Source organism: Pyrgilauda ruficollis, unplaced genomic scaffold (genome assembly GCF_017590135.1).
Source record: "Pyrgilauda ruficollis isolate IOZ18807 unplaced genomic scaffold, ASM1759013v1 scaffold6, whole genome shotgun sequence".
Taxonomy (NCBI): Eukaryota; Metazoa; Chordata; class Aves; order Passeriformes; family Passeridae; genus Pyrgilauda; species Pyrgilauda ruficollis.
The window spans coordinates 12,217,696-12,242,937 of NW_024527710.1; the positions used below are offsets into that span (position 1 = coordinate 12,217,696).

A 25,242-nucleotide genomic window follows, 5' to 3' on the forward strand; every position below is an offset into this window, starting at 1 on the left:
GTAAATATCAATGTGATAGTGGGTTTCTTCATGAGAGTACAGGAAATAGCTGTTAGAACACAGCAAAGTGAGTTTTTATAAAAGAACCCAAAACCACAGTGGGGTAAGAAAGAACTTGTGTGGCTGTGGGGGTGGACTGGCTAATCTAACAGAGTGTTCCTGTCTCTGTCTTCCAAGTTGCTACAGAAATGACAAATCTACCCAAAAAACCAGCTTAGGTGACTCACAATTATCTGCATTTCTCCACAGTGATTGTGGTGATGTGGACTACAGATGGGGTTGAGTTTCAGAAAGCAACACGTACCCACAAATGAGACTGACTTTGTCTTCCAGAAAATACACAAAGCTGAATGCATTTGGTCTTACAGGAAATCACCAGCAAATTTTCCAACAGGAAAGAGAGGTGCTCAGCCAGGGGAGGATTCCTGACTCCAATGCTCTACATATATCCAAGACATGCCTTTGACTGATTCACATAGACAGAAAAATGACCAGTTCTTTATGGTACATGGTCTTTCCTTCCTCTGCATGACCAAAACAATGCCAGGATTCAAGACAAATGCCAAATTATGAGGTTGGGATTGGTGAGACACACACACTCACACACACATGACAGGGAGTGGCAGTGGGCTGCAACAACCTGGCACACCCACCTTGCCTTGCCAATGCCACAATGTCCCTGTGCAAACAGATGTTCCACTCCTGTGCAACCCCCTTCCCTTTATCAAGGTTTTATACCCTTCACTAAAAATCATTCTCAACATTTTCCTTACTCTGACCTCGCTGTACAAGAGAACAGCAGCACCAATGGTAATAAAATGTGTCCTTTATTTTCACAAGTCTGCCTTCCATTTAAACTATGGAAATGGGAAGCAGCAGCTGCTGATGGCTGTATAAACATAACTGTCCACAGAGCATAACTGGCACTTTGCTGAACTCATCTCTGCAAAATAATAGATGTGGCTGGTCTGATGTGATAATACTTGATTGATTTACCCACATGGTATTTAAAATGTGGCTGATGTGACCCTTTTGCTCCAGTCTACCCATGAACCGTAGATTTAAACTCCACACATTAAGTGGATTTGTTGGAAAGCTGGAATTCACAAATCAAAGAGGCTGTTAAGGTTCAATAATATGGTTACATGATGAATGTAAAGCCAGAGCCCATTGCATGCTAAGTGTGTTGGATAAAAAGGCATCTCAACAATATCTTAGTGTGATCTCCATTCTTTCCTGTATCATGACCCTTACCAAAGTTTTCCAAAGCTGTGAAACCCAGATTTACAGACTTCCCAAGACAAAGAGCACAACTAAATTAAATTTCTTCTGAAGATGCATCCACATGTTTGAGTGTTTATTCAGATTTCACCTGGACTTCAACCCTGGCCAGGTTTGAGCCATCATTAACAACTGTGACTCCAATCCAACATCACCCAGTGACTGTGCTTGACAGCCACCAGTGCTTACCAAGTCTGTAGTTCTTTATGTCTTGCAGTAGTGCATCATTTAATTTGTCCATATAGCTCAAATGCTTGCTTTGATATATAACTGAAAGGATCAAAGGAATCACTCACGACTGTTTTTCAGTAAGGCACCTACCAACACGTTTCCAAGAGCTACAGGCAATTTAGGGGGAAGATGTGGTGGGAATTATGGGTAAACAGCAGCAAATATTACAGTAAAATAGAGGAAAACAAATGTTGCAACCACAGCAGCAACAACAAGAAAAAATCAGGTTTGTCTTAGTTTTTTTAAACCTGACTGGATTAATACTTGTTTCCACAAAACAAAACAAAACCCTAACATTTCTAAGTAAAAAAACCCTACTGATTGGAAGTTCTTATTCATTTCTTCTGTGTGAGTTTCAAAATAAAACACTATGAAGGGAGAAGCTGACTATTTGCTTGTTTTTACCCTTGACAATCATAAAACCACATGTTCAGACAAACCTTTTAACTAAAGAAAACCTTTCTCTCCTCCCTGTGTTTCCCATATGTATGCTCCCTATTATTCACCCTTTTTCATCAGTAACTTCCAGGACTTGGAACTTATGTGCAGTATTTAATAAGAGCTGGTGTGAATATCGAAAGTATCTTGGTAAGATGTTATGTGTCAAAAAGCGATCATGTTACAGCGTGATGGATTAATATGAAGAAACAGCTTGAAGACAAGGTATTCATCTCTTTTTTCTTTTTTTTTTTTTTTAATGACAACACTAATACATTTGTTTCAGTTCTGGAATTAATTTCCTAATAGTAAGAAAGGTAAAAATGAACGAGAGACATATGAGCCTTTTTGTCATCTTTGACAAATTATCCAAAACAATCCTGTCAAATCAAAAGGGATAACATTTTGAGTAATAAATGCTAGTACTGATTAATTCTTTCCAGGAATTGCCACATGCAAATGGCAGGAATTCATTCATTTGCTTTGTTGTTTTTTAATATTTCTTCTATCATGTTTTCAACATAGTTTTCTTTTCTTTCACAGGCCAACCCAGTGTTTTCTGGGAATGATGCCTGTTGGATGGTACAAACTGAAAGTGGTAACTTCTGCAGTGCTCACATGGGTGTTTTTGAAGTAATTTGAAAGATAAGTGGGATATTAACCAACAGAAAAGGGAAGAGGCTGTTTTGCAATTCTTCCTGGTTTCCAGATGCTTTGGAGTGGGATTGTGTTGGGGGCTTCTCCTGAGAGACAAACTCTCCTGAGTATGCAAAGAGTTACACAGTAACACAGTTACAGAAAATGGAAATTTAAATCTAGAAAAAAGAAAATTCTTCATCAGGGCTGCTTCCAAACTGGTAAGGCTGTTGGGTTCTCTAGGGCTGGGTTACTTTGCTGAGTATGTTCAGAGTCTTTGAATTATTAGAAACTCCTTAGGATAAGACTGGGGCAGAGAAACCACAGATCTCTCAGGGGATTCAAGGACCTGTCCAAGGACAAAAGCCAATAAAGTCCAGCAGATGTTATGGGCTCTTCACCTTTGCCACCTAAGGGACTTCTTTTTGAAAAGAAAAATAGTCCTTTCATCCTATTTCACAAGCACCAAGCTATGTGGGGAAGATGTAAGTTGCACTCAGTAGTCCCCAAAACTGTGGAACAAATTGTTATGAGCACCTGGTTATAAAACCAGCACACACATAATTTAAATAGAATTTTAGGAATCTGTATTTCCCAGGTGAAATCCAGCTTGGCTCTCCAGGGACCAGATGTGATTCATAAGATGTGACTTCCTGGCAGAGTGTCTGCGTCACAAAACAATGACAAACTTGTCTTACTTCTCCAACAATACCAGCTGGGCTAAGGAAAATTATTGCCTCTCCTAAAAACCTTGGGGGTTTTCTATTCTGAAACTGTGGCAGCCACAGTAACGTCATACCTCATCCCACAAGAAGACCTTAACATCTCCCAAAGGCCAGGCTGTGCAGTCCAGAAAATCTTTTCTATGTTTTTGTGAGGCGATTTCACCTGCAGAACCTGCGGGTGCTGCACACAGGCACTGCTGTGCAATAGTGAGCAGGGCACCCTGAATGGCCTGGGAAAGGGCTGCTCTTCATTTCACCCACACAGTCACAATCATTTTCCTGGATAAGCAACATTTCCAGCTTCATGCTGCCTTTCTGTCCTCTCTTGGTGACTTCAGCTGCTGCTGTGCATCAGTTCCAGAGAATCCAGAGCAGTTTCCAAGCCAAGCTGAATTACAAACCTGTAGCCCACAGTGGGTACCACTGGAGGCTGGGCTCACCAGTGCCCATGAAGTACCTGAGCTGCTCCAGTAACTTCTCCTCCACCACTGCACATCCCCTCATTTAGGGTCTTCTACTAGAAATACCCTCTTAGTGATCCCCACAGAACTGAATGGTGGCCATGGTCCTGACAGCAAATACCCAAAAAATTTATCTGTGCCAGTTTTCAGGCTTTTAGAAAAATTAATCCTTTTTTCCCCTTTTAATTGGAAGACTATTCCAGAAGTCTAAAAAAAACCCCATACTAAGAAAAGTTTTCCCCTTAACTTATTTCTCTAAACTTATCCTGCTAAACCTTTGGTCAACACTAAATAAATCCTTTTCTCTTTGGGGCTTATGCAAGTCAAAAAAGATCTGGAAGAGAGCACAGAGTTGGGTGACAGGGAGGGGGAGAAATATGCTGAATTCTGATAATTGCTCTTCTCAGAATAAAGTGTTTCCAATTTATTACAGTTGGAAGGATTTATGCAGCATAGAGAAAGCTATATCAGTCCATACATATTAACACAAGATTGGACTCTCTATTATATCAACACTTTTCCAAAACAGGCAGCAGCATGACTAATCTCAAAGCTCCAAAAAAGAAAGTGTTTCTTCTTCGTTTGGCCTCTCAAATCTTCCAAATAATTTTAAAAATATGTTCCCTTCTCTTCACCTCCTCCTGCAACTAAAAAAAAAAACAAACCCCACAGAAACCACAAACCCAAAACAACAACAATAAAAAACCAAACCACATACACACACACACGCAAAATCCGTGAGAAGAATTTAAAGAGCTCATTCAAAAATAAAACACAAAGATAAAACCTCCAGTGGTAGATTCTTTCTAACTGGTGAATTTATTCTAAACTCAGTGCAGAGAACTGAGTAAAATAAAGGTCAGCCCCTGTGCTGGGAATTCCCCTGACCTTTCAGGCTACATCCATCATTGGTATTACACAGAATTTGCCATTTATCACACCAAACAGAGAGCAAATCTTTAACTCCTTTTCTCTTCCCAGCAGTACAGACCCAACAATTATTCAGATTTTAAAACAAAATCGATGTTTATCCAGCTCCTTCTTACAGCTCTGCCTCTTTGGGCTCCTCACTTTTCCAACCTCTGGATGTACAGCAGGAAACTGATGAAGCAGGGAGCACATGAGATCCCATGTGTCTTGGGGAGATGGGTGCAAAGGGGTGGATTAAAATGCATTGGGAAAGGCCTTTTAGAAAGGCTCTGCTGTCCTACTGGCACCTATTGAAGGCTATTTGTCACAATCCATTCCTGAATTCAGGATCGTATCTGGGGAAGCCTGGCATCACTGAGGAAGAGGATTCCTTGAACGTTTCAGGCCTTTAGATAGCATCAGGGAATTGTTCTGCTACACTTTCTGCAGAAGTTTGGCACCTGCATAGACCAGATTTGAATAGTTTTGAAGGATCCCCCCAGCTGTGAAACCATTCTGGATGGATGCAGTGAAGGGAGCAGCCCAGCCCGTAAGGTCACAGCCCTCCTCATCACCACAGATTAATTCCTCTCTGACATGGAAATCTCTCATTTTATTCTCAGACTTTCTGATAGCAAAGTATAGTCAGTCCAGAAGTGGAGACAAAAAGAAGAAAGAGAATATGGGGAGCAGCTATTTCCATGTGGGAATCCACCTTCCTCAAAGCCAGTGATCAGAGAAGCACTGCCCCTTCTCCAGGACTCATTCCAGAGAAGAAAATAAACAAGTCAAGGTGTTGGCGTCTGACACAACCACACTGGGAGCCTTAGAAAGGGAGTCTGGAACACCCTCATCTCCATCTAATGGATCTCCTGTGTTTACAACTGCACTCCTGCCCAAAAAAATACAGGGATCCCCTGAGAGACCTTCTCCCTGGGATGCCCCAGCTCAGCTCTCCAGGCTGACAGAGCACGGCAGGATTCAGAACAAGCCCCTTCCACCTCAGCACAGGGATCTCTTCCTTCCCCAAAAGCTATCAGCATATGCCTGAGCCACCCAGTGCCCTGGTGCCATTCCGTGTCTGCTGCTTGCATTCAATATTCACATTATCAGCACTAAGGACCAATTTGGGAGCTCCCAAGCTTCCCCCTCACAGAGAATGCAGGAAGAGAGGGCAGTTGCCAGGATATTTATAAAAGGGTGCATGGAACAACTATATTTGTGGAAGGTTAAACAGCCTAATGCATGATATGAGCATCTGTGTCATGAATCAGTGATTAAAGTAAAGTCTCTTTCATCAAAATTCAGCAATCTCAACCATGGTAAATAATAGGCTAATTAGGCATCTGCTCATCCCATGTCCAAAGGGACAGGCCAGTTCCTGGCACAAAGCAAAACATTTGTTGCACCAGTGAAAAGACATTTTCAAGCCTGTGGACCACCTACAGCAGGAGAGATCAGCTCCTTCCTTTGCCAAAGGATGCTCTTCACAAGGAGGAAAACAAGATCCTCTTGCTGCTGTCAGGGCTTACAAATTGCCCTTGGGTGCCCTTGGGTGACCCAGCACCTGGTCCAGAGTGAGATGGACAGGAAACTTTGGACTAACTTTTAAAGCACTGATTGATTAGAAAGGAAAACGTGGGGATCTGGAATGTTCTATCTGCCCAAATGTGTCAGCTATAAGGTTTGAAGCTTACATACAGTTAACAAGGGGATAGAATCTGACCAAATTACAAAATAGGCAGGTTTGGACACAAAAATAATTAATTTTCCTTGCATGGAATCCAACATCCACATCATGCCCAATACTTCTAGCAAAGGAGCATGCTTCATTTGGTTCAGGACTGCTCCTCTCCACTCCCATCAAGTTAGGCTCACCTTCCTGTTCCCTTTGGCTCTGTAGGAACAGCTTAACACAGAAAGTGATGCCTCATGTGCAGTGGTGGGGACAGCAGTGTGCTCCACAGCTGGCTGTGGCCCTGGCACCGCTGCAGTGGCCAAACCCATTTGAATGACAGCCAGATTTAAGAGGAGATCTCCTAAGGCTGATTGAAATAACCCCAGAACTGCAAGGATTACATGCCAGTAGGGAGGCTGCAAATCCATCTTTATTCAGAATAAATGCCATTTCTTCCCAAGCACCCTTATCTATCCCTCACACAAACCTCTAAGATCCCTTCAAGCAGTGAAGTGCTGCTGAATACCTGGAGGCTACTTGGCACCAGGCAGCCCCTCAAGCAAAATTTGTCACTAATTTTTCTTTCTGACACACCTTTAAGAACAGACAAGTGGAATTTTTTTCTCAAGATATCTCCTCGTTTGGTTGGACATTCTAGAGGAAGACTGGTCACCCCCTCCTATAATAATATAATAAGAATAATCAGCAGCTCCCCTGAGTGTAATGAGCTATTTCTTAGAAGGTTTTAGCCACCTTAATGCCTCAGCAAGGCTCTGTATGCTCTAAAACTAGCCATGTGCCTGCTGTGGCATTCCCTGGGCTCCTGCATTGCTCCCCTGGGACAGACCAGATTTCCCATGGCAGCTTGCAGCAGACTTCAGAAAGGAAAGTTTTGCTAAATGCAAGATGGTCGTGAATAACACAGGGAGTTTAATAACCTGTGTGTTATTTATTTTGCTCCTAAATTCAATCCATGCACTTTATTACATTCAAGGGTGTCAACTCACAAAATATGACAAGCCTGCTCAGTTATTGCCCAATGTACAGTAAAGCTGTTTTCACTCATATTCCATGAGGTTATTCAAAATGACTTTAAAATGCTTACTGCTACAAGAAGTTCAGGGGAAAGCTAACATCCTCCCTGTGCCCTTCTGTCTCCATTTGTCTGCCTGAATATTTGTCCTTTTGTACCTTCAGCAAAATTTCAGCAAGGTTTTTCATACATATCCTGTCCGAGAGCTGTTTCTGAAAGCCATTACCAGATGCATTTTTAAAGGTATTGAGAACAGGGGGAAAAGTAGATCATCTTAAAAATATCTTCCTTTTGCAAATACAATTTCTGATGTCAAACTGTTACAGCCAAATTGGCTCTTTCCACATTCTTAGTTTTTAAACATAAGTCACTTTGCCTTCTGAATTTTTGTACCTCACCCTCCTCCTCTCCTTTAATTTTAATGCAAAAGGACTGAGTAGCACTGTGAGAAAAGCTTAGGCTACACAATCAGTTCAGATGAGCAGAGGAAAGTTAAAATAAATGCAATTTACTGGTACTAAAATAATAAAGCTCAGAGACATCTTAACAGCATTCACTTGCTTGCTTACCAGAACTAGTTATTTTGTTTATTAAAGTGACAGCATTTCATACAGTGAAATAGCTTCACCTGTGCATTACTGCAACTCTACTAAGCTGAAGAAATCTATGGTGAGGTGAAATCTGCACTTAGGAGGAGATAATCCAATATGTTCTGTCTGCAGTCTGTTCTGTCATTTGTAGTCCAAAGGACAAAAATCCTAAAATACCCCATCAAGTCCCAGTGTGCTGCAGGAGGACATTGACTTCGTTATTAACAAAATTAGCTGGGGTACAGAGCCAGTGAGCCCAAGTGCAGATTTATTCTCTCTACAGGTTCCTGAACGAGCGTGGCAGCTGGCAGTGCCCTCCATCCAACCCTGCATCACACAAGTCAGGGAAGGAAAATTCCTATCAGCCCTTCCAGTCAGTCTCCAGGTTCCTGCAGGATGGCTCCCACAGCTGAGTGAGGGGCTGTGCTCCAATTAGCACAGACCCTCCTGATGCTGGCCAGCCTGCAAAGCCAAATGGCAGCTTCTCCCTGGCATTTTGGGCCTGGGTACCCAGTGCAGACCACAGCTTTTGTAATAGCCTGGTAAATGGCTCCCAAGCTTTATTTCAAATGCTCCAGCCTCTCCCTGAACTGCAGCACAACTAGATCCAGTCATACTTCTGAACCCCACGGGGAAGAGATGCAGATAAATTCCTTTGCAAAATGCATAATCAACAGGAAAACAATGCATAAAACATACTATAGGTACAATATATGTATAGACACATACACATACACTTTCCCCACTGTTCTCAGTGCACAGAGTAATGGTTCAGGTGATAAATCAATCTGCATGGCTAAAAGCAGTCACAGTGATAATTTACAGTTTCCACTGACTTCAGTCAAATATACAGGCACTCTCAAAACAAGACTGAAAACTAAAATAATGCTGCACTTGGATGGATTTCAGTGTTTCAGGTCTAGCAAACTGCATTTGAAGTCTTATTTCACTAATAACATAAAATCACAACGTCTGATATCCATTTTCATTGCCCTTTCCTCTTACAACACTGCTAAAATCAACAAATTCATTTGCAAACACTCTGTCCAGAACCCCACCTTATACAGCAGTGGTATATCTAGTTTGACTAACACACAATAACTGCTAAATGCTTGGTTTTGCAGAGAACAGTCCACTACTATGACAACTGTAAATAGGCTGGGTTGGAGGGGCTGGTTGCACCACTTCTCCTGGCAACCCACTCCAAACCACCCTTTCCAAAGGTCTCTAGAGGACCACTGAGCATTTACTCCCTCCCTTCCCCTAATCTTGTTAGAAGGTAACCAAACCACTTGGTGAATGGAATTAACAGACTACAACCAGGATGAGATGGGATCAACCAGCAACCAGCATTTTCCAGCTCTCAAGGAGAAGGAAAAAAGATGAAAACAGTTTTCACATTAAATCAGCTAACCTATCCTCCACCTTGGACTCTGGGGGGAAAAAACCAACCTACTGATCTCGTAGTTAATCCTGTTCTCTCACCACCAACCCTTCCCAGCTATGGTGTCAGGCTTTTAAAACAGACTAAAACAGGTCAAAGTATTCTGTCATGGTGAGACATGTTCATCATTGCAGAGCTGGAATCTTATTTTTTATTTCCAGGGAGAGCTGGGGGTTTGTGCTAGGAAAATCAAGTACACAGACTTAAATTATTTTCTAAACAAAGAGCCAGACCCCCCAGCAGTATTAGGAGATTCAGCAGTTCCCACTCCTGCAGCTCTGCTTGGAGTTGCCGCAAGTAAAAACTCAGTATCAAAACCTTTTCTCCTGGCTTTTGCTTTCTAGTGAAAATCCCTTGTTGAACTGAACGAGCAAGGAGATGATGAAGTAATTCGCCCAGAGCTGTCAGGCTGGACAACATCCTACCTTCCTCACCCTTCTTACTCCTGGCTCAGGGCAGCTTTAGCCACTTTGATAATTTTTTTAAAGACAGGAATGCTCAGTTATTTCAAAACAGAATTCATAGGTGGTTTTGCGCACCGTTGTCTTTGTGACTTATGTTTCCAAACAAGTGAAAATTAGGCTAACCTTTAAATGTTCCTGCATTGCCTGGCAGTCAAAACAAAAATGACAAAAAATATACTCTAATTTTAGCAGCATCCAAGTGTGACATATGCCAGATTCTGACACATGCCATTTTCCTGAGTCACCAACATGTGGCATCCTGCTGCTCCAGCTTTCACACTCCGTGGCTGAGGGATGATGGAATGTGTCTGCTGGTGGCAGTAATAGTCTGGTACCCTTAGCAACATTGGGTGAACTGTGAACCTTTGCTTACATCAGGCCAGATCAATACAGCCATTATCAAGGGACATAAACAGAATAAAAAGCTGTCTCTATTGCACGAGTTAACTGCAGCAAGAGGAGAACATCCAGTTCCTGAAGGGCAGACTCACCAACCAAGCACAGGCAATAACGTTTCCATAGACTACAAGTCATCGGGGAGGATTAAATCTACTCCTGCTGAGATTTAATTCTACAGTGAATATCCTTTTTGGGGGAAGTCATAAACCACCACAAATTCCCTAGCAGAAGACCAATACTGAGATGAAGGCAGTTTATTTTCAAAAAATACAAAACAATAGAATAGCTGGACTCAGAACAGAAATAGATTTTTCTTGATTCACATCTAAGTAAACAGCCTTCAAATAGTGCTCTGCTGATGGGGTCTTTTCCAGAGGTGACTACATTTCAGTAGGGCATAAACTGATTCCTAACTTGCATTTAAACTTCAGAGGTTTGTCTTCAAGATATAATGAGACAGGACAGGATCCTATTTCAGAGGGTGCTATTGAAAATCAAAATCTAAATGCAAGATATTCTTGCTTTCCGAGAACTTTCAGAGGCCAGCCCATAAATAAAAAGATTTAAAGCAGCAACCTATTTAACAAAATCACATGATAATCCTAGTAGCATTACATATTATGCAGTGTTGTTAATTGGGCAAAAGCACCAGAACTACCAAAAACTCCCATTAAATTCTATACATAACACATATAAAGGGTGGTTATCTACCTTGACTATGAGCTGGCAGTGTCCTTGCGGCCAAGGAGGGCCAGTGGGGTGAGCCTCATCACAAAGAAGAAATTCTGCACACTGAGCAGGACAGAGCACTGGGACAGGCTAACCAGGGAGGTTATGGATCTCCCTGTCTGGAGACATTCCAAACCCACCTGGATGTGTTCCTGTGTAAGCTGCTCCAGGTGACCCTGCCTTGGAGGGGGGCTGGATGATCTCTGGAGGTTCTTCCCAAACCGAAGTGTCCTGTGATTTTATAAACCAGACACAAATACCAGGATGAAGGAGGGAGGAAACTTGGCACACACATTATTTTGCTGAGCTCCCTTTTCAGCAGTATCAAACACATTGCTGATTTTTCCTCCCTGCTCATACGCTCCGTGGTGTGTGTTAACTTAAATTTTGCTGTTTATGCTCAAGCAACTATCTGAATCTCCCAGATACACACTTATGTGAATCAAGGATGATCAGTCTTTGTAATATGATCTTGAGAAATAATGAAATAATTTTCAGCATTGTCTCTAAAGGAGTCACCCTGGAACACAAACAAGCCCCACAGAAATGAAGGAGGTAGCTCACACGTTGGAGTATCCCTGGCTTTCAGCATGCTCAGACAGATTTATCACATAAAGTATGGTCACTGCAGCTCAGGCCACCAAAATGACCCAGCTCAGTAATCCAGCTCTACCCTACAGTTTCCTATATGTCACTTCCCAGAAGGTAGATGTATACTGAAGAGAAAGAGAATTTTTTTTTTTTTTTTTTTTAAAGAAAATAATTCGTTTAAAGAAAACCACCTTACCAGCACAGGAATGGAGTTTTGAAGATATTTGGAGAAAGACTTGATATTCCAGATGCTCTTGTGAGATAAATCCTCTAAGCTCTTTTAGATCAGTCATTTTCTCTAACAGCTAGACCACCAGAAGTTGGGGAAGCTCAGACTTTGATGCCCATTTAGGAAAACCATGATGGATGATATTTAGTACTTTGTAAGTCAGACTAGATTATCACGGTGATTCCTGTCTGCTTTTAAAAACCTATTGATCCACTGGTGTCAGCACTGCAGAAGACAGCAAGCAGAAGCTTTCAAAATACTTTTAAGATGGGGACTATTGCTAACTTTGATGTGGTAAAATTCCAACATCATGATGTATCTCCTGACAAGAAGAAAATTAAACTTCTGTTAATTAATACATTAATTTTAATTGGATTTTTCACAAGGCATATAGTAATCAGATTCTGAAGAGATGACTGAATGCATCCACGTAGGAAACATTGATCTGTCGTGTAACACTAATTTGAAAGATTTAAGCTACTAATTCAGTTTTCTTGTCTGAGGAGCCTTTCCAGCAGGTTTGCATATAGTGGTCCTCTGAGTTTGGGAGAGTTTCTAAGCATAAACTAGTGAAGGAAGTCAGTAAAAAAAGCTTTAACAAGAGTAGGAATTAAGTCCTGTTGCAGTGCAGCTTGAGCAATGCTAGGCACAGGTCATATACATCATGGAAACCAGCCATGAAATATAAGAACTTGCAGCCATCCAGAGACTGATTAATGATTCAAATAAGCAATTTCTTTTCATAATTGCACTTAGGGAACATTAGAGACACAGACCCCATTCAACAGCTTAAACTGGGCTCTAGATCAAGAAAACATATGCAAAACTGCAGGGTAGCTGCCTGCAAAAGCCAGCTAGTAATGCTACCAGCATTAAGCCATTTTTTGATGCCTATGAAACTAAAAGAGCAGTTTTTCAGGTTTAAGGAAAATAACAACTCTGGAAGCAGCTCTGCTTCGTTGCAATCCTCATAGGATGAGTTTGCAAAAGGAAAAGATTCTGGCAACTTGAAATCATAAAGGATACCTATTATACTTTGCAGGAGGGAAACAGCATCATTCCTTCAGTTCTAGTCACTCACTCTGTAACTAAAACCTATCTGCCTAAATATCCCCACTGGATCCATTAGATACCTTCCTTTCAGCTGTTAGGCAGTTGCTCTGTTTTTCTCACAGGATTCCTGTTCTCAGGCATGGGCTCTGGTTGACACAATAAACCAGGCACAAACTGAAAATAAGCAGTGCAGAATCCTGTCTACAGGATTATCTGGGATTACTATTTTGGAATGGCATATGCCAAGAAATCAGTGGGCCTATCCTATTCCTCTGCATATTGTCACAAAGACAATATAATATCCTCCCCTGAGGATAATGATCTTTTATCCAGGGAAATCATACAGTATGTAAATGTTTCCCATCAAAACAGTTTCCCTTTTTTTTTCTCTCTCTCTTTTTTTTTTTTTAATTTTTTTAATTTTTTTTTTATTTTTGTATGACACTGCAAAGTAGCTCCACTATGATTCAGATGTCCCCAAGCACCAGAATTACAGGAATGCAGAGGTACACAGGACAGAACAGAGCCCTCTTTTAGGCAGAACAAACACTATTGATTGTTCACAAACCTGATAGTGCCAATCCAGCCACCCCTTCTACTTTAATCAGAGGCTGTGTCACAGAGCAGTAGCAGGAGCTGTGCTTTCTTTGCCAAGCACATGCTCATGAAAGAACAGCCACACAGATCCCTGGACGTGGGCAGCACAGGATGTTTAAGGAAACAATGCAACTAAAAGCATAAATGAACACAAAAAGCTCAGATCATCCAAGACAACTTGGATTCTTCACTTCTTTAAAATAATTTGGTTAGAAATTTACCAGTGCTTTTCAGAAATTCAAAATAGGCAACAGGTTGATTGCCTTTATCTTCATGCTCGTCAAACAACCGAAAAAAGGCTAGCAAATGTATCAATTCCACTCAAAAATGAAAACTCCCATTAAACCACTGCTATCCATGTTATCTGACTTGTCCCCCATAAAGAGCAGCTCTAATTTGGGAACTCCCTTTAGGCTCCTCACTGTGAACACCAAAGCAAATAACTCATTTAGCTTTTCTGGAAAGACCTTATTTTCCTTGAGCATTTCTTTTACATCTTGATCATCTATCAACCTTATGGACCTTCAGGCAGGCTTCTTGCCTCTGATGTGTTTGGAAAAGTTTTTATTATTAGTTTTTATGCCTTTAGCAAGTTATTCTTCAAAATTGTTTTTGTGTACTATTATAATGGGTTTACATTTAACTTGCCAGAGTGTACCATGGGGTTTTTTTTCTTAGCTCATTTGGGCAAGACTTCAAAGGGTGTCCTTTAATGCTAATGACCTTCTTCATTCTAATAATATCCTTTTCTTACTTCTCATGTAACCTTTCATAAAGTTGAGGAGTTTTTCAAATGGGTGTAACCACACTCTCTAAAGGTAAAGCTGCAAAAATGCATCCAAAAATGGTGATTTTATATAGCTGCCATGTCACCCCAAAGTGTTATTTTGTTCTATTTTGCCCTTTTAACTACTGCTTTGAGATTTCTTTTCCATTTTATGTTGGCTCCCTTTCAGAACTATGTGCCATTCTAAGGTCCTTTTGGTTTTCATATTCCACCAGGGAAGATGAATTTGAGCATGTTTGTATTTATTATAACGGAGTGTTTCAATGGCAGGTACATCTTCAATCAATACTTAATCCTCACTAAGGATAAATTAAATAAAATAAAAATTCCTCTTCTCTTTCAGGCTCTTTGATTTCTTGCTTCCAGAAGATGTCATTTTTAATATCTATAAACGTGGTTTCTACATCAGCTTTAATCATGGCCCCTAATCAGGCTCTGTCATTACATTCTTTGAGTCCTCATTGCTTCTGTGGCAATTCTGAGCATGACAGTAAAGATGCTTAGTATTACCATCCCTTTTTGGCATGAAATTTTAATGCACAGATATCATGGGATTTTTCAGTACTTGTTGATACAATTCCACTCCCTGCCTTTTTTTTTTTTTTTCTTTTTTCTTTTCTTTTCTCTTTTTTGCTTCTGATCTTTCTTTGAACTGTAATGTCACTCCTCTGCTGGCTTGGTTTCCTCTGTTATTAGTGTATAATTTTACACTGCTATTCCAGTGCTGCCTGATTGAGATGCTATTATGTCAATATTCTCATTTAAAATCAGCATTTCACTTTACCCATCTTCATTGCATACACTGGGCTAATTGTCCACTGGCTCTATTACTGCTATCTCACACCAGTAGAATAGCATGAACAGACATAGTTAGGTCAAACACTTGGCCAGCTGTCTCTAAATCATTTTTGAATACTAAGAGCTCTTTTGTATGAAATAAAAAAGCCCTGGCAGTGACTTTGCCCCTGTGTCTTAAAAGGCAAATGCAATCCCAGGAAAATTGAACAAAGGGCATGGTCCCAACACCTTCTAAAGTGGGGAAAATAAAATGGATCAGCTCATTCCAGGCATTTCCACTTGCATCCTGTGAGAAGCCCTGACTCTAAGAAGCTCTGGCAAGAGGCAGCTGGAATTGAGTGCTGTATTGTGCAGGAGCTCATTCTCCTCAGTGCTCAGCAGTTCAAATGCAAGCACTGAAGCAGACTTGTCAGTGACCTTGACTCTGACCCACTTTATAGAAGCACTTGGGGAAGGAGCAGACGCCAAGGAGGAGTTTTTCATAAGTGGCTAAAAAAAAAAATCTCAAACTCCCGTGTCTCACTGAAAAACTGAGAAGGGGAGGAGAAACATGAAAACAGAATTACTGAGGAGGAGCTTAATGATATCTCCCAGACTCGAGGAAACTCTCAATGCAGCACTGAACATGTCAGCCACTCCCTGATTAATGTTACTTAAAATTAAAAAATCCAAAAGCCTCTCTCCCCACTGCAGATGATAAGAGGAATTCAATAACATCACATCCGTTAGAATTACAGAATGTATAAGCAGGAAGAGGATGCAACAGAAGGAGAAAAGAATCCATGCTGAACCCCTCTTGTACACTCAGTCCAAGAAAAAAATACGTATATTATATAAAGAGAATGTTTTCCTCCATTGGCAAGGGGTAAATTCTTTGAAGAGATGGCTCTGATTCATCAGCAGGGTGCTGGCAGATGCCCCCAGAAAAATAGAGAACATGGCTGTACATCTTCAAAAAACTATTTTAGGAGACACTATTTCCTCAGAGGGATATTTGAGTTGTGTTCAGCCCCCTAGGCACATCCCAGGAAAATACAACCATGTTTTGATGGTAGAGAGGATACTAAAGCTTTGATGGATAATATTTTGATCCAAGGTAAAAGAGAGGAGTTTGACTAAAGGCCCTAAAGAGCCATGGAAAGAGACTGAGATGCTGAGCTAAAACTAAGAAAGCAACACCATAAGTTCCGTGTAATAGCAATAAAACACCTGGAAGAAAAGATAAGGTGTACAGTAGATCACTGCAAAGTGGAGGTCATAACTAACATGTCTGCCCCAAACAAACAGCAGCACAGAGATCCCTCCGAGCGGCAAACTCCTGAAAAAAAACTCAAAAAAACCCCAAAAAAATTCCTCAGAGTGGCAAACTCCTGAAAAAAAACCCCCAAACTGGTTGAGGTGTTTAGAGAACCAGGTGGTATTACACACAGACACCCCATGTCACAGAATGCAAGAATTAACACTGCCTGTGAGAATATCAGAGTTGAGTGACACTTATCTAGAAATATGATAGTGAACAACACACTAATCTGTCTGCAGTGCTTCATGCAGGTGTCTGAGTATCATGGAAAACAATAGCTTAGAAGTGTCAGGTACAAACGAGAACTGGCCATTACTGTGTTGAAAAAAAGGAAAATTTTAGTTACTGGGATTAAAACATTTCATTATTCTTTGTGTTATTGGTTTTACCTGAAATTGTTCCTGTTCTAGATGAAAACATTACCAAAAGGGATAGTAAAAAAAAACCAACCTAGTCAACCAAAGAAACCACAACCTGTGTCAGAGATTACCACTATGAAATGATTAGCACAATGACTGAGTACAAACAGAGAGAAATTTGGTAGCTGTAGACACTAAAAGAACAGATTTCAGATTTTTTGTTTCCTGGAGAGTCTGGAGTATTTGAGAAAAATACAGTGGAGCATCATCCAGAGCTAGACAGTGAACATGCAAGTGTGATCAAAACAAAACCAGCCAAAAAGCCTGTCTAGTTTGGATGAAATATGATTTATAATTTCAAAATACAAATTTTACTCAGCAAAAACTAAGACTATTAGCAGTGGTTGGCCTGAATAGCACTTCCTTTCTTGACTATCACTTTAACAAGGAGTTCACAGTTGCAGGTGGAACTTCATCTAACAGTGTTAATGATTCCTAAAAGTTACCTAAGACATTATATATTCACTTTTATATATACATTTATATTTATGAAGATTTACATGTTGAAAACAAATCAAAGGGAAGGGACAAAAATCATAGATTAATTGGAGATGAGAAGGAAATCTGTAGAGTTTATTGAGTGTATTCAACTGCCTCAAAAGGGAATTAACTCTATCTAAACCTTTTTCCAATAAATACCTGTCATAAAACCCTCCAGTGGCAAAGATTCAGCACCTCCTGCAAATAATCTGTTCTAGTATAAAACCAGATCTGCTATTTGCAAGTTTCTTTGAATATTGTGTATGTTTAAAGGACTTTGGGAAGAAAACTGCTAAGATCAGAAGCTGCATCACCAGGTATAAACATAGAACATATTGCTAGCTCAAGAGACAATGTTTACTCCAGGAAGTAGAATTGTTAAAATTGCATGAAAGGAACCAAATAATTCTTCTGAACTCTCACAGATAAGATTGCTTATTAGAAAATGCCCTAGCTAACAAACTGATTGTGCACACCACCTTTGTTTCTGTCAGCAGATACCAAATTTATCCTTATCCTTTATCCTTAAACTCTACAATGAGTAGTTTAATGGGAATACTTTTAAACAGCCTATATGAAGTAGAATGTTAGCTGGAGCATTAGTAACTCTGATTACGCTGGTCCAACAGGAAGGTGTGAAATAGTCAAAATCCACAAGCTGTGGAATGGTAGGTACAATGGTGGGTACAATGATGGGTACATCAGACTGCTAAATTACAGCACTGAGAGAAAGGTTGTCCTTGCTACTGTTCAACAAAGAACCAAAATAAGAATACTATTTTCAAAATGCTGAAAAGTTACACTTCATTCAGCAGACACTTGCAAGAGAGAAGTGGTACAGGGCACTCCTGCAACATCAACAAAGTGGCACAAACACGAGCATTGCCATAGCAAGTGGCCACGGGGCTATCAGCTGAACACACACTGCACAAGCAGAGGGGATCCCTCCTCTAGTTTCAGCAGGAGAGAAATAAGAGGCAGCATGTTGGCCATTCTGCCTAAGAAGAACTCAGAGTAACATATACTATATTGTCCCAAGGATTGTTGGCAAAAGATGATGCCTGGCCATGGCTGTTTTGGTATTGGAGTGAGAACCATCAGGTACAAATGACAGCCCAGGATGTCTGAGGGACTCTCTGAGTATCATTTCCTAGTGGGTTGTTAAAATTCAGGATTGAGTTAAAAATGATTATTCACTACTACTGAGTTGTTCAGCAGGGGAAAGAAGTGTAAGAGCTCTGCTAACAGCAAAATGGAGCCAGGTAGTGTGTGATGCTACAGAGCTCATTACCCAGTGTTAATCTGCTGTGACTCCCCACACCAGATGATGCAGACCTCAGCTGATCTGTTTGGCTCCAAGTGAGTCTGAGCAACACCAAACCCCAATCCACAGCCTTTCCGAGCATTTATTAACATCCAAACTGGCTTCAGCTAGAATGAGAATGAGCTTATAATTTTCCAGTAAAATATTTTCCAGTTTGCAGCTCCAATTTATAACAGGAGCAGGGGAGATGATGAGGGAAAAGAAAAATTTTTGAAGAGAAAACAATTGCTTGCAGTCATTCAAATGTTAGATTAGAAAATACTACTTGAGGGCTTATAGCATAAGAAGCCTAAATGTACAGTTTTGATGTGGAAACCTTGCAAAATCTGTTGTTGTACTTGTCAAATATCCAGTATCACATTGATGGTAAAAAACCTTACAAAATCTGTTGTTGTACTTTACTTGTCAAATATCCAGTATCACATTGATGGTAATACTAACAACATCATTTCAGGAGATGAGTGGAAGCAGAGCCTCTAAGATTGACACACTTTACAGGACTGACAAACATAAAATCTATGTCACTTTCCAGCAAAACACACACATCTTGGAGACCAGCTGCATTTTTCTAAATGTGGAGTTGTCTGGTGAAGAATGTGGCACTGCCCAAGGCAGAGAGGATGCGAGGTCACTAAAGCAATGCTGCCATTGGGGATAATTGCAACCTGCATGGTATCAGTTCCAGGATTCTAAGTCTCTATTTTGTGACTTAGTTTTCCATAAAAACAGAATGCCTCTCTCAAAATATGGCAGGGATAAGAGAAAAACCAAAAATCCTGATTTGTTTCACTGCAAAAGTTGAGGATAATGGGGAACGTGGGGGGTTGGATGTGCTGCATGTGGAGCAGTCCCACAACACCACAGCTCCTGCACAGTCACAACTCCTCTCATTGACAGCACACTCCAAATTGTGCCACTGGAGGCCTAGAAAAGATGTAGGCTGAGCAACAGCATTGGCAGTGGGTGACTTAAACAGTGTCTGAAACAGAGCAGCAGAAAGATGGGCAGTGATGGCAGGACTTCGTCAACACCCATCAAATTTACACTCATCAAGCACCAAATTTAATCTTGGAAAGAGCTGGGAAGTGGTCTGGATGGTAAGAACACCTCCTGAACCTTCTGACAGCAATGAGAACACAGAACCAGAATGGCAGAAACAGGAAATGGAAAGGAGTCTGTGAGCACAGCAGGGGGAAAGAGATTGTACTCCTTGGCAGTGGGGAAACCTAGAGAAACCACCTGGCTGGGCTGGACAGGACAGGCAGCTCTGACAAGTCACAGAGGAGGGAGACAACGTGGTTCCCTTCATCTGGGAGCTTACCTGCTTCACACAGCACTCAACCTTCACCCTCACTTCTTTTCTGTTATCAGGGCTTATCAGCCACAAGCTGGAACTCAGAGATCACGCCTTTCTCCCCAAAACAAGCTCTCTCTGCTGCCTTCCTGCAGCAGTGAGGTGCAGGATATTCTGAGGATATTCAGCCCTAGGAGGACACCCATCAGCCTCTAAAGAAGGGCCTGGGGAGAGATAACACAGACCCAGAGGACTGTACGTTCGATAACTTTGGAAGAAAGCAAATATATTCTCTTTCTGAAGAGGAACACAGTTATCTGCTGAAGAATCCAGCTACATTGACTTAGCAGGCTAATTCCCCTGTACTGCTTGCCCACTCAAACCTATCTGGATCAACATCCAGGCCTCCTCAGAGACAGGAAGATTGGAAAATAATGATTTTGTTCAAATCTGAACCTGCACACAGTATCTTTAAAAAATCCTCAAAAACATAAAAGGTGTCATTCACCCTTAAATAGCAACCCTCCCCATGCCTACAGTATTGTCTTTACTCATCCTGTCTTATTACTAATGCTGTTGTCAGCAGATACCCCCAAAGCCCACAGGCTCCTTCCCTCCCTCTTTCCTGTCCACAGCAATAGCAGATTGCCATCCTCTTCCAGCTAATTCATCAGCCCTTGTGGCAGATGTCTGTGTGGTGGATCTAAAGGTTCCAGCCCAGCAGATGACTCAGAGTTTAGCATGCTGGGGGCTTTCATTTTGCATTGAAAACTTTCATGCAGAATAGTATTAAAAGTATGCAAGGGCTGCAACATCAAGCACTCCAAAGTCAGGAATGTATACAGAAAAGTCAGTTTTGCAGAAATAATTTAGATTTTAGTATATATGTGCACAACAAAGGAGATGCTAATTGAGGAGCATATCCCTTAAATGGTAAGTGGTGTTTTTTTTTGGTTTTTTTTTATTTGGATGGGTCTCTGGCTCACTCAGGGCACAAGGTGAACAGCATCTAGCAAAGGAATCATCTACTTGTAGGACTCCAGCTTCATTTCAAGAGGAGGTGGAAAACAGGCAGAACAGAAGAAACACAGAAGAAAGAACACAAAGTCCAGTGTTGCAGTGAGAGTGCCTGGGAGCCCTGAATCCCATGTCTGCATTTTCACTTGGGAGGAGCAAATTACTTGAAACAGATTCATCCCAAATGGTCAGTCACAGCCTATTCCTTGTCTCCCAGATGCTAGGAGAACCAAATGGCAGAAATAGTCTATCCCAATCTTCCTTGCAGAAGCAAGGGGTAAATATAAGACAGTGAAGGTGTCAGTCTTTGCTGAATGACTTTAAACAAATCTGATTCCAGGCATCCTAAACCATCTATCACAAATGAGCAGGTGTGATCATAACTGTTTCCTATCCACACAAGGATGAAACATTTGTCTCTCACGGGGGTCCCCTGCCAGAAATAATCCACGCTTCTGCAATGCTCCCAGGGTATAGCGATGAGCAGAACAAAAGAGCCTACGAGGAGATTACCAGTTCTGTCTTCAGAGCAGGATCTGCACAGGGCACAGTAAACACAGGACAAGGCTGCACAATGAACACTGAAGGTAAAACACTGAGTGGCTGCTTATTAAGTAAGAGTTTTCTTTTGGAGAACTCAGTGAGGGAGAGATCTAGATGGGAGAATAACACCAGCACCTGTGAGTAAAGGCCATATCACAGTGCTCATATCAAGGGGGCTGAGCTGACACTGAGCACAAGACCTGAGTGCACTCACTAAACCTGTTTTTAAAGGGTGCTGGAATGGCTGACATGAACATGCTTTAACAAACTGCAAACAAGAGCCAGCTGAGTTGGTTTAAACAGTACAATCATGTTCTGAGATAATTCTGCTACCTGCTCCAGCACAGACAGGGAAACCATCAACAGGTATCAGCTGGTGGAGTGGTGGGAAGACATTACTCGCTCGTGTATGGGCAGGCAAAGTTGCTTGGGAACAGAAATATCCCCAGCCAGCAGCACATGATCTAGAGGAGACTATCACTTCAGTCTCATCTGCAAGACTGATACCACTAGAAACAGCTGAGAATATCCCCTCACTCCATGTAGGTCAACATAATGACACTGATCATCAGAGTTACTGTGTCAAAATCAGTGGCAAGGAGATCAAAAGCTTCCTATTGTTCTCTCATTTCTCAACCCATCCATTCCTTCCTAAGGGCAATATGGTCCTTACAGAATCTGAAACACTTTAAAAATAAAATAAAATAAAATAAGCACACTTCGTAAAACCCAGAAGAACAGTGAACCTCAAGTACTTTGGATTATTTTTATACAGTAACTACAGCAAACACTCAGCCTTGGAACACTCAGTGCTGGAATCACTGTAGCTGTGGCATTGTGCGTGTGCCTCATACCCACTTCACTTATTTCTGTGTCACTCATCCTCCCTACTCCAGAATGAACTTTTTTTCAAAGGAAAGAGCTTATCTCCCATACTGCAGAGCAGGAGAAAAATCCTCCTATGCAGCAATATTTAAAACATGGTTTTATGGTCTTATGGCAGCTAATTTTCCTTAAGTGATTTAAGGGAATGAATACATCTAAAAGTCCTGCACTGAGCTGTTCTGCAATGGCAACATGAAGCCAAACTTCCCCTTGCTTTAAACAATCCAGTCTTCTGTGGGCAGCCCTTCACAGCAGATCTTGTCTGCAATGGGAGGGATGAAGGTTATTGTTTTTCTTACATAATTTCTCAGGGAATTGGGTTTTGCATTTCATTTCATTTTCCCCAGTGTGGGAAGACTTTGGATGAGGAGAGGGTGGCAGGACAGACGTGTTCAAATGCAAAATGCCTGGTGTGACACAGTTTGACACCAGCTCTCCTGCAGCAGGTCACCTGTGCATGCAGACAGCCATCTATCATGTATTACCTGAAAGTAACACTCCACCCCTGAAAAGCACCTAAAAATTTTTCAGCTGCCCAAAGGGATTCAAAGCAGGTTTTATTCTGGAACTCTGTCATAACTTAATAAAAGCAGTCACTGCTAAAGCAGGACGGTGCATGGACAGTGCCATGGCAGCTGCCTTGTCTCCCCTTTTGTCCCAGCACTTTGGATATGGTCTTTTCATACCAATATTACTGGGATCAGAGGGACTAAGAATCTGGTATTTCCTGAAAATAACAGTAATCCCATATACTGCTTTGCATTGCTGAGCATCCCTGAAACTGCCAGAAAGGCTGGTGTTGACAAGGCCAGACAGGAAGGTTTTTTTGGTGGGTAGCTAATTCACTGAGAAATGGAATTCAGAACAGCAACCTGAACTTTGCTGGTACTTTAATAAAAAAAAAAAAAAAAAAACAAAAACAAACAAACAAACAAACAAAAAAACTAAAAAAGTACTTTTAAAAAATTAAATAAAATTGAAAATGAAATGTTTAAACAGCTCCTTTTTCTTTCTCTCAGAAAGAAATGAACTGGTTCATCTCAGGTTGATCACTGGGGAAAGTGGGAGACAGAAAGAAGGAGGAAAAAAAAATTTCCATTTCAGATCAGCTCTCACCAAACACTTCTTTTGATTTTTCATTTTAGCCACCAAAGCAACTTAATTCATTCTTCACACACAGGACAGCTGGAAGGTACCAGAATTTTCAAAGATTCCTTAGAATGGGATGAAGCTGAAAATAACTTCCCCCTACCTCCAAGAATAGCTTTACTTTACTGACAGTGACTTTTAATAGTGGCAGGATTTGTTGCCTTACTGGCTACAAGCACTTCCCTACACTCAACTTCCTTGTAAGGTTTAAAGACCTCTTCATTCTTGGAAAAAAACCCACTTCTTAAAGAAATCTGCATGCTCCACTCCATCGTCTAGAAGGAAAATGTCTTGCTTTTTGGGGTAGAAAAACAGAGGAAAGACTAGGCTGGCTCCAAAGCTCCTTTCTTTGCTTTTCCATCATTATCATCATCACTTTAACAGAGTTTAGGAGCCTTGGTCAGAGACAATGCATAGTGCAAGGTGCTGCAGAAACTGAATAGAAAGACAAATTCCGTGCCAAACAATTAGTGGTCTAAGAAAATATTTTTCATGCAATTGGATTCCAGTCCATACGTAACGATCGTATCTATTAACCTATCTTCCCTGTACCTAAAAACTCCTCTGTACAGGTATTACTGGAAGATAAAAAGTCTAATTAAGATGTATTGGGAAAACCAGGAGTTAAATTAAAGGAGGTCTTATTCTATACATGATGTAGCCAGGGGTAAGAATCCTCTTTCTTTATTAGCAAGGCAGGCAAGGTCCTTTTTCACAGAAACAAAAAGGAAAGAAAGAAAAAACAAAAGGAAAAATTAGCAAAACTTCAGGGACTTAAAGATTCAAATTCCCTCTCCGTTGTGAGAAGCAAAAAGAAAAGACAAATACCAGGAATCTTGTAATGAAAAAAATAATAATCCATAAAATCTCCTCTTATTTTTTGGTAGTGATTTTTTCCTACCCATCTCCATTTTTTTTTTCCAGCAGTTTTTCTTAGGTGCCACGTTCAATAATCCTTCTGCGCTTTGATGTCAAACATTCAATAGCTGTCTGCCTCCCTCCCACTCCTCTTCTCCATATTCTCCTCAATCCATCTCCTCTGATTAGCTAAGATTTCACCTTCAAGAACACCTCTGCTTCTCTGAGTGAGCATGAGTGTGTGTGTGTGGGTTTATATAATATTTGCAAATATTCTCCCCCTCCTACCCTGCACACCACCCAGCCACCACTGCCAGAGCCCCAGATTAAGCATTGCTGCCATTCCCTAATTCAGTTTGGGGGGCCTGCTGTTTTGAATCCAGCTCAGAGCATGAGAGCAGCTCAGCTGAATCTAGGCCCTGCTTTCAGAATTATTTCATCGTTAATCTGAGCTGAACTTCATTCCATGTGCCTTCTCCACTTCTGGTGCTTCCTGTGGCAAAAGCACAAGTGTTCCCTGATCTCCTGCCGTGGGGGGGCCCCTCAGCAGCAGAGGGGCTCAGCAGCTCTGTCCCCACTCACCGGGTTGTTGTACATGTCAATGATGAGCTCCTTCACTCCGTGCAGGGTGGGATGAGCCCACGGAGAGGGATTTGCCCAGTGCCGGTTCAGATCAAACCCCATCAGGGAGCACCTGCACACACACAGAACAGACACAAAGGACTTAGCAGGGCTGCAGCCTCTCCTTGGGTCAGCTGCAGAATTAGGGTTAGATTCTGTGGCTGAAGTAGTTAAACATTGTTCTCATGGGGGAAATAAAGCAAACGCTCCCCTGGGGAAAGCCTGCAGCAATGGCACTGTTCAGAAATAACGTGGCCAGCAGAATATCAACTGGAACAG

At 41.3% G+C, this 25,242-nt stretch overlaps 1 protein-coding gene across 1 annotated transcript in view; it reads right to left on the reverse strand.

Annotated features, from left to right (window-relative positions):
• AGBL4 (AGBL carboxypeptidase 4) overlaps positions 1–25,242 on the reverse strand; it is a gene marked incomplete at its 5' end in the record, with an annotated part of 879,139 nt that overhangs the window by 120,780 nt on the left and 733,117 nt on the right. Inside the window, one exon of the mRNA XM_041483183.1 lies at positions 24,925–25,036. Coding sequence (XP_041339117.1) covers positions 24,925–25,036 — 112 coding nt within the window. The remainder of the gene's footprint in view (positions 1–24,924; positions 25,037–25,242) is intronic.